Source organism: Schistocerca gregaria, chromosome 1 (assembly GCF_023897955.1).
Source record: "Schistocerca gregaria isolate iqSchGreg1 chromosome 1, iqSchGreg1.2, whole genome shotgun sequence".
In the NCBI taxonomy this organism is placed as follows: Eukaryota; Metazoa; Arthropoda; class Insecta; order Orthoptera; family Acrididae; genus Schistocerca; species Schistocerca gregaria.
The window spans coordinates 555,343,278-555,353,317 of NC_064920.1; the positions used below are offsets into that span (position 1 = coordinate 555,343,278).

Genomic DNA, 10,040 nt, shown 5'->3' on the forward strand with positions numbered 1-10,040 from the left:
AATAAATCTAAGTAATAGAAAGTATCCTCTTTTCTCATCCTAAAATACGGAAACTGACCCCTTTTTTAGCATCCTGAAATCTGGTAATCCTATTAATAACAGTTTACCTGTAAACTTGGCACCAACTCTCCGTGGCCTCTCCATACAGTCCTTTTTCTTATGTGTCATTGCACCACAGTTTTCACATGCTCCCTTCCTGTATTTTATTGCAGCATTTGTCTGGAATGATTAGGGATTTTAAACATGAAATATATTTCACATTTTGCCTCAATTAAGTACAAGGATAAAAAAAGTCTTACAAATTTAGCAATTCTGCTGTTCTGGTTTTACAATAGTTTTGAAATACAGGATGTTGACATGAAACCTCTCCGATTTAAAAAAACTTTGAGACATGGATACTTGTGGTTTGCAGCATCACTTGAAGCAACTCATGCAGAAATGAAATCATGTGTTGCTGCCCAAAAAATACTCTGAAGTGATCTTCAAAGCAAGCCACCAGATGTTAAGACGATTAAGGCTTGTTATGGCAAGTTCTTAAGAGTCTAAACAGGCAGTCAGGTTCCTGTTGAAAATTCACGCGATGGAAAGAAACAAGAGATCAGAGTGTCCTTCCAAAGACACCCATCGAAGTCAGTTCACAGAGCATACAAGAGCTAAATATTCCTAAAGTTCACAAGGAACTGCAAAAAAGACTTTGCATGCATGATTACAATGTCCAAACTGGGTTACTTTACATGATTCTGTAAACTGCAAGTATCCATCTCTCTCTCTCTCTCTCTCCCCCCCCCCCCTCCCCCTCCCCACCACATACACACTTTTTTCCTGCCACTGTAAAAGAACAAACCATACGGCAAACAATGCAGTTTCGTGAGATCTTTAATGTGCTCACCACAGAAACGAATGTATTTGAAATATGCAAGTACAAATACGATATTCACCAAATATGGCATGTTAGCTTCCTAAAGACATGAAGTTAAAATGGCAGCTGCTTGATTGCTGCCATCAGTCAGTGACAGTGAGCACAGCAACAACAATGTGTGTATATAAACAGTATAAGGATAAGCAGTGCTATGCGTTCACAAATAATTTTGGTTCTCATCAATATTGGCCGCTTTTTTCTCTTTCAGGGATGTGGTTCCAGTCTAAGTTGCTGCAAATGATGCAATGACATTTCTATTCTTATTTGTGAGAAATATTTGGGTTTTTGCCCCTTTTTTCTCCCATATCGTGATTTCCAAAGGTATGGTTAGGTTTTGACATGTTAGCACAGTTTAAATTGCTGGGAGTTTAGCAGTTACATTTGCATTATTCAGTCCTTTTGTCAAATTGGTCGTGATTTCAGACTGTTTGGTTGGGCTCAGAAACAAGAGGACAGCTTGAATTGCTGGAAAAACCTGGTTACACAGAAGGTTTGATCTAATCAGTCAATTATAACACCACTTTTTGTTGCACATCTACAAGTTAGTATAAGTAATGATTGAAGTTCCAGTTTCAAAGCACCGTAAAAAAAAGAACTACTGCTCAGAATGACTTCAAATTTGAATGGAAAATTCCTGGAGAAGGGAAAAACATTATGGAAAACGAAAGTTTAACAAAAATATCAATGTTACATGGTGCAGCAAGCAGTAGAACATACAAAATAAATGATGCAGAATACATGGCTGTTCCTCAGTTCATGACCGAGACACTGGGGGTGACTGCGTCAATGCAGTATCACGAGCTGCTGATAAAGCTCCTGTACAAGAGTGATGACTGAGCGTCAGTTCTCTGCAGAAGTACCGAGTACTCAAGGGTATGAGAAAAGGCATTCATCTGTTATCTGGCAAAGGTGTGGAGCAAATGACTATGAAATTTTGAAAGACAAGTTCAACAATATTATGAAAAGGACAGATTGCTGCTCACCATAAGACGACATGTTGAGTTGTAGGCAGGCACAACTAAAAGACTGTTACACTGAGCGTCTGAGGACAGCAGTCGTGTATGCACAGTACAATGGTCTTTTTGGTGTACCTGTCTTTAACTCAATGTATCATCTCTACTATGAGTAACAATGAACCTTACTTATAATAGTGGTGGTATTCCAACCTAGACTTTCCATTGTTTGAAAAGGCAGATTTTGAAGTGGAATGTGGCACAGGGAGAAAACAATTCATATGGTGTCAGTGGAAGATATGGCCACAGCATCCCTGGGGTCGGGGAGCAAAGGGTTAGAGCAGTGATGATCTAACATACAGTACATGATGAACTGCTCGAACTTTGGACTCGTCTGAGCACAGTGCGTAAAATTCTACTTAACATCCTGCACTGCTATCCACACAAAATTACCCATGTTCTGGAGTTCCTTAATGCTGACCTTCCAGTAAGACAAACATTTGTTCAAGAATTTCTGCTTGGATGGAAGTGGACAATGTACGATCATACAACGTTCTATGGACACAAGCAGCCTACTTCTGTCTCCAATCACATGTCAATACACAGGACTGTAGACTACGGTCAATGAAAAATTCCCTCAGACATCAACTGGGATGGCTTCATTCAGCAAAGGTAACTGTGTGGTGCCAGTTGACAATACCATTTATTGTAGGGCCATATTTTTCCAAGGTTATGGGCCCTGTTCTTGTACCATCACTGGTACATGCTTTGAAAGTGTAAGTGCACCAACATCAGCCAACCCTTCTACAGCGTGGATGTGGGTAGGATCATTTGTATGCAAGACAACATTTTGGAAACATTAGAATTATCAGCATCTTATCCCTACAAGCTGGCTGTCCAGATCACCTGATATTAATCTGTCTGACTTCTGGATCTGGGCACACATTACACAACACTTTCTGAATGTGACCCTTGAGACACTACGATCTGTTGTGGAACATGCTACTTCCCCAATTTCAAATTGTGGCAAAGAACTGTGGACAGCACATTGAACATTTCTTGCACCTGTCTCGTGACAATTAAAAGCCAATTTCAGTGTTTTTATGCGGCTCTTTGACTCGGGATGATTACAACCCAATTTTTTTTCCATTTGATGTGGTACGACCTTAGTGTGGTCAATTGGCTTACCTAACAGTACCACAACTGTTGAAAGCAATTGCACAATATGCTTCGTTTAACACGCAATCTGCATCATTGCCATCGTAATACAATTCAACTATTGCTTGTAGCCACATCCATTTACATAACGACTCTTACAGCACCAGGCAGTGGGAAAAATTTTGTTAATTTTTTTGTTTCCTTCTTTCACATTTTGTTCACGTTTGATGTCATGAGCAGTGCTTCTTTGTTTACAGTATTTTCAACTTTAAGTATAATCACACTGTACATACAGTATACGAATAAGCAAAGTTATGTTTTTGCAAATAATTTTTGGTTGTAACAAATACTGGATTTGAGGAGCACAATGTACTGCCAGAAGTAATTGACTTTGTCAAGGATGCCAACACCATGTAACATTTTACTGAATGAGGACTCTTCCCTTTGGTGTTGCATACAGAAGACAGAAGTGTAATCACACGGTCAGGCCCACTGAATATTCAAGTAGAGTCCAAGCATCGGTATTTGATTCAGTGATTTGCAAATGACTGTCTGAGTAGTCCCCGACTTCTGTGCCATGTGGGTCTCTACACATTTTGGCTGAAGACGGAGAGACTTGTCACAAATTTTAGCACATTTAAGAGTATGGTCATTGACTGGTCTTCCTTCTGTCATCAAGGGTGTATCAAGAGGGCGATAAACAATTCCGAGCACTTAGGAGATTAGGAACTGTTGGGTAGACAGAAGCGTCTGATCCCACCCGTCTGCTTTGCCCCGTGACGTAAGGCTGTTGTGTGCGACATCACGAAGGCGAGGAATTTAGTTTGAGAGAGTGGTGTGTTTGTAGGTGTCGTTTTGATGCGATCGGTGGTGCTCTCTGGTGATGTGTTATGTGATGTTTTTGGCTTAGTTAGCGAGTGTGGTATCGTGTGTGAATTTTGGCAAATTGCTTTTTTTATGTGTTTGGTAAGTATAGATATGGCTGACAGGATCAACAGTTTTCGGTTGTCGGCTATGATGGGGGACAGTGCGGTGTCTCTAATAAAATTTCTTCAACTATTCAGATTTTTGGATGAAGTCGTGAAGTGTTCAGTATGTCGTGAAGAAATGAGGCTTACTTAAAGTTCCTGTGTCTCAAACCAGGGACGGCTGTATGTGGAGATGTCTTAATGATAACAGGTCAAGGGAAGTGTTAGATCTCAATGTGTGGCTGTGAATGTTGGTATTGGTATCGAGAGATGTTTTTCAGCTATATAGGTCAAGGGAAGTGTTCGATCCCAATTTATGGGATTAGGAGCTGCTGTTGAGCTATATAGGTCAAGGGAAATGTCAGATTCCAGATGATATTGTGTTTAGTGGTATTTGGAGAGCTTTGTGATGTCTGTTTATTTCGTTGTTTTGCGTGGCTTTGTATGGGGGTGGGTGTCTAAATTTGTTTGTTTATATTTAGTTTGTCCCCACACAAAAAACCCCTATTTCCCGCGCTTGTCCCGTTAGTGTCATTAGGCTTTTTGTGGAACGTGTGTGTGTTTGTGTGTGTGCATGTGCGTGTTTTTTTTTTAATGTATTTTCGTCCTCATAATGTATACGTAACGACTTTATATGAGCCATATTGGAATCGTGGTTTATAGTCGTTTCCGCCATATTTGTGACGTCATGGGTCAAAGCAGATCGGACACTTCCGTATTTCCGAACTGCTGAAACAGACAAGGCAAAATTTGGGGAAAAGCAAACACAGCGAAGCCAGGGAGTAAAAAAGCTGCCTTGAGCCCGCTGAATTTTGGACAATTTAGGAAGTCTTGGTACAAATTATCAAAGACGATTAGTACTGTTAGCAGAAAGACCAAACAATCTGTTTGTTACCAAACTGAGTACATGTTCCATAAACTGTATCTCTCCAGCAGAACTGTTATCCAGTAATTCTTTTGAAGACTGCTGCAAAAGCACTACCAGCAACCACAATTCCGTGCCTTTTGAGGATACCGTTGCTTTCACTTTCCTCGCATTAAAGATATGTGATGGCATCTCTCTGTGTGTTACTGTACACACTGTATATTTTTTGCATCATCTATTTTACTCTTGTCTCATGCTTAATGCTTTCTTCATCATTCGTGTGTTTGTAGACTAAAAATGTAATGTGTTTGACTGATTACATGTGTCCTGTGTTCTGATTTTATTAGACAAACACATCTTGCAACTTAGTTTTGATTTTGCGGTTTCCAAAGCTATTATGCCATAGTTAGTGGTTTTCATATTTATACTTCAAAAATATTCAGTTTCAAAGATACAGCACATTGAAGAGCCCTCCAAACCAGTCCCCTTTTGTACAGTTTGTTGTGCTATGGTCACAAGAAGTCTGATATGGTACATAAAATTGTCATAATTAATGTAAGTTGTAAAATGCACTATTTTTCTATATTTTCAGAAAACATTTCACCATTTTATCTTTAAATATCTTCCTTAACAAACGAGGAATTCTGACTTACATTCACTTGTAATGTAAATACTTCATGCACGGTTCACAACTAGATGATAGTGTCAAGTTTGGTTCTATTAATATTAAAAAGAAAAACAAAATCAAATTCTTTCATCGAGATACAAGAAAAGAGAAACTGATAACACCTCAATGCTCAAGATAAGAAGCTGAACAAGTATTTGCAAGGTGCAACTTATAACTAACTCTAGCATCATGAAACAAGAAAATGTTTACAAATACACCAATGATAGGGATACTGTTTACTGCAGGGGCATATAGCAACACAGACACGAAATATTTTACAGTAATTAAACAATAACAGTAACAAAAAATGCTATTGGTAATGTGAAAAATGTTTTAAGCCACTCACAGAAACACCTCTCTTGTACCAATCATCAACACGGGCAAATTGTTTCTCCCTCTCTGGCTGAGGCCGTTGATGTTTTAGTGTAGGTCCTTTTGATCCAAAATACCATGGTGCTTGTGATATGTATTGAGGAATGTGAGGATTGATATCTTTTCCTTCTTCATCAACTGCTGCTGGCGCTGTTCCTGCCTATTGAGAAACTACTTATTAATATATGCAAATAACAAAAAGATCTTTTCATTATTTTTATAAAAATGTCAGCAACTAGCTGACGCACTAACTTTAAATACTAATAGGGTCAAATATTTAATACCAAATCTTGTTCATCAACATTTTCTCCTCCAACTTATTATGTGGACATACCTTTCTTGCTTCTTCAAGCTCTTTTGCTTTCCTCCAATCTTCACGAGATTTCTTCTTAGGTTCATCATCCCCTGAACTTTTATTTCTAATTATTTCAGAAACTGGCACATTTTGTGTGGTTGCCATTCTGTTTTATTATACAGATCTGGAAGTTAAATGAAAATGTATTAATATAGACAGGGAACGATAGATACCATGCTGAAGCCACAGTTTCAGATGTCTGGGGCATGTTGCAGGACACAATTACCTGCCTTGTTATAGTTTTTAAAAATATCAATAAAAGATCTTTGACTTTGCTATCCATACACTCCTACTGCAGCTGTCTATGAAAGCAACTTTCCCTTCTCCATCCCTATGCCTCTTGAAGGTTACAATGTGATAGTGTCTTGTGACAGACGGATCTTTAGGACAGCTCTAAGTCTATGTTAGTTCAGAAGGTAGTTGACCTCCCCTTGAATTTTTGTGTATGTGTAAGTAAATAATATACGTCAAATTACTCAAAGCCTTGTTCGTTATCTAATGTTCATCTTCTGAATTTACCTTGCAAAGTATTTTTACGGCGAAAAGTTGGTTAAACATGGTGCAAATGTAAACATCAAGCTATGTTACAGGTCAATCTCTTACCACATCATTTATTTGGCATTCACATTTGTTGGCTTCATTAACTCTCTGCCAAATTATCACCTTTCAACATGACTTGGATCTTGGGCTATGCTACAGTGCAGCCTTTCACTACAACTTTTTTTATATTTTTGCATGGCCGGGGAGGGGGGGGGGGGGTGGTGGTGGTCCTATATCACACACTAGTCAAACACTGTAATACTGCATTGAATTTCAAGAGCAGTTGTTAAGAATTTATCACTCCAAATGCTACCTAAATCTGTGTGTCAGTAGTATCAGAAGCATATGGGTATAATGGATTAGATAGTAAGGAAAATATAGAGATCAGTACCATTAAGATGTGGGATAAAAGTTTCTGCCAACTTATTAACCTACAGCCAACTTTATTTAAATACAATTGATACACTGAAGTGTACATTCAAAACAAATGGCATAATGTCATTGTACATGCTGAAGACAGCTCATTTCTGTAATTCTAGACATAATCCAGTAAATGAATTCATAATATTGTCAAACATTTTGCTGTAACACGGATGCCTGTGTTGCGCCATCACGACTATATCAAGCTCTCACTTCTTAAGTGTCAACATAGATTTCAGTGAACTCTTACTGCTTTGCAACATTTATGAAGGCACAGGATAAACAAAAACCAAACCCTTAAGTATACCTTAACTAATTACATTCCCAGCTAAGCTTAGAAGTGCGTACCTAGGATTGCCACTTGAGAGGGGCAAAATGGTACACTTAATTCTTCAATGGGGAAAAACAAATAATATTACACACTGCAACGAATTAAGGATGGGTCCGCCTTCTAGCAAGTATACTAATTACTGTTTTGTTTTACAAGTCAAACATATTTCACCACAGTTGCGGCATTCTCAGTGCATCTTTTTTTATTATTTTCCTTTTATCTGACACCCAGTGTGTATGTGTGTAATAAGAAGAAAACAATAAAAAATACAGTCGAGGATGGTACAACTGTGGTTTTGGCAATAAAACAATTATTTGTTTAATTGCAAAAAGGTGGACCCATTCCTAATTCATTATCATTCTTCTGCCAGCACGGGAACTGAGCTCAAAACTCCAATTTGATGATATTATACCCTCCTCGAATGAAAATAAGTTGGCTAAAATTCTATATGAAGTACCGGATAACACTGCACAATGATTAATTTTCGGTAATTTTCTAATTATTTCTAACGCAAAATGTCGTCACAATGCGGGCTTTGGAATTTATTTAGGCCCCCTAACACAATAAGTTAATTACCGATTCACTACTCCGTTGTAGTCGAAGATATCAAACTAGTTAATGATGCTCTTAGTGAAATGATTGAACACAGATTAATGACTTCTTAAGTTCATTTGAAGCAAACAACAATTTGGTGAAATATGTTCTTAATTAGAATACTGCGCAATCAAATTAGCAGCTTACCTCTAGTAAATTACAGCGGTCAATGGTTGTTTGAAAGGACCTGGGTAAACTAGGGCAATGTCTTCTAAAAATCTGTCGAATTTTTCTCCTGTACTTAGGTATTCAATAGGGTGGAAGTACAAATATTGGAACAATAACAGGTCTTGGCTTTTAATCTCCAGACTTTCAGTTTCAACAAAGCGATTCGTTTTCCGGAACATGCATCGTTTTTGGTTCGTTTCTCTATCAGGATTAATAGATTCGAAGAATTTTATCGGATGATCCGAGAATGAGTTCTGAAAATGCTCGCTGTTCAGTCTGTTGAAAGATTCCCACGCATCAGTTATCACGGATGATCCTGCCCTAACAAACTTTTTAATCAGTTGAACTACAATGTCTTCATCCGTATCATGAAGCTCAATCAAAAAGCATTCCTCTGTTGTCTTGTCGTAACCTTCTAAAAAACAAACTCTCTTCACTTGGGCTGGAAAAACCCTATCTACCTGAAACTCACTTATTACAACGACGTGGTCTGGCCCTCCTACAGGTTTTGTGCGATTACTGACAATAACGAAACACACTTCCCTGCAGAACTGATAGTAGTCCATAACCGTGGTTTTGCTCAATTTGAGATTTTCTGATGCTTCTCCAATGCTATCTCCACGAATCCAGAAATAAATAAGCATAAAATTTTGTCGCAATGTTAGATGAGAGCCAAAAAACCAAGTGTTTTTGGTAACTGACCACTTCTTACGACATCTTCGTCTGGAACATCGTAAGGAAAATGGCACCTTCAAACCATCATTCGATTTCTTGTACCACCCCACATTTCCTATGTTACATGCTGGACAGAGAGTTTTCTTTCCTGGTAACAACTTTCGCTGTACAGCAAACTCTATCGCTGCGCTCTCATTCTCCACGGCAATATCCAGTTCTTCCAGTTGCATTACACCACACACTATGTACTATGTACCACCATCGATTAACACTCCACCACAACCGAGAGTGACATTCCCCGCACCATAACAAGTTTATGACAACACAACATATTGGCGCCCCCAGTCATAAAGGTTACTGATAATTACCTTGTAGTTAGTTCTGAGAAAAATTATACCACATTTACGTCATAGTGGCAAATTAAAGCCAAATGACATAAACAATTTCATTTTCTTTAATATTTACGTGAAAACAAAAGCATTTCAAAAGCGAAGACTACACTCTGGGCTAGAACAAACAAACAGCTACAAACAAATATGTACATTGTGATCTCTTTGATACCGAATGTTCGAAACGTAGGAAAATAAAATCGATGGCTACAACAAGGACTACCAGTCATATGAGAGAAGTAAAAAATTAAACATAGAATATTGATACGGAAGCAGCAATCAGATAAATACAAGCCAAATTATTATATATTAATTCAGCACATTGTTTAAAAATTTTTGTAGTCAAAAAGTTCCTCAGGACCGTGCATGTAAAACCGCCTCCACACGCAACGTCCATCTGCGCAAAAAGTCTGCGCACGTAACATCTGCGCGGAGAGATCGCTACCTGTGAAGAGGAGATTTTGCGTAGGTATGAGATGCGCGTGAAACTGGTTGTTGGACACTCGAACGAAATTTCTGAAGTCTGTGGGTCACAAATGACACCTGCGCAGACATCGCCGCAACTCTGGCGCTCGAAACGTGTTCAGTCGGCTGTTTGTTCAGCCTACTCTAGTGTTTGTCGTTTCCATGTGCATAGTGCATTTTAAAATGGCAGATACCCGTCAG

The 10,040-nt window shown here is 38.5% G+C and overlaps 1 protein-coding gene across 3 annotated transcripts in view; it reads right to left on the reverse strand.

The window, feature by feature from the left end:
- LOC126356309 (pre-mRNA-splicing factor SLU7) overlaps positions 1-9,784 on the reverse strand; it is a 53,698-nt gene extending 43,914 nt beyond the window's left edge. Inside the window, exons 1-4 of one of the 3 annotated variants that reach the window (XM_050007275.1) lie at positions 8,290-9,784; positions 6,237-6,381; positions 5,877-6,062; positions 108-219 (exon numbers count right to left, since the gene is read on the reverse strand). In XM_050007275.1, the coding sequence (XP_049863232.1) occupies positions 108-219; positions 5,877-6,062; positions 6,237-6,362 (424 nt within the window). In that variant the 5' untranslated portion in view covers positions 6,363-6,381; positions 8,290-9,784. The remainder of the gene's footprint in view (positions 1-107; positions 220-5,876; positions 6,063-6,236; positions 6,382-8,289) is intronic. The other 2 variants (XM_050007283.1, XM_050007265.1) reach the window with 2 other exon arrangements.
- Positions 9,785-10,040: the final 256 nt, after the last annotated feature.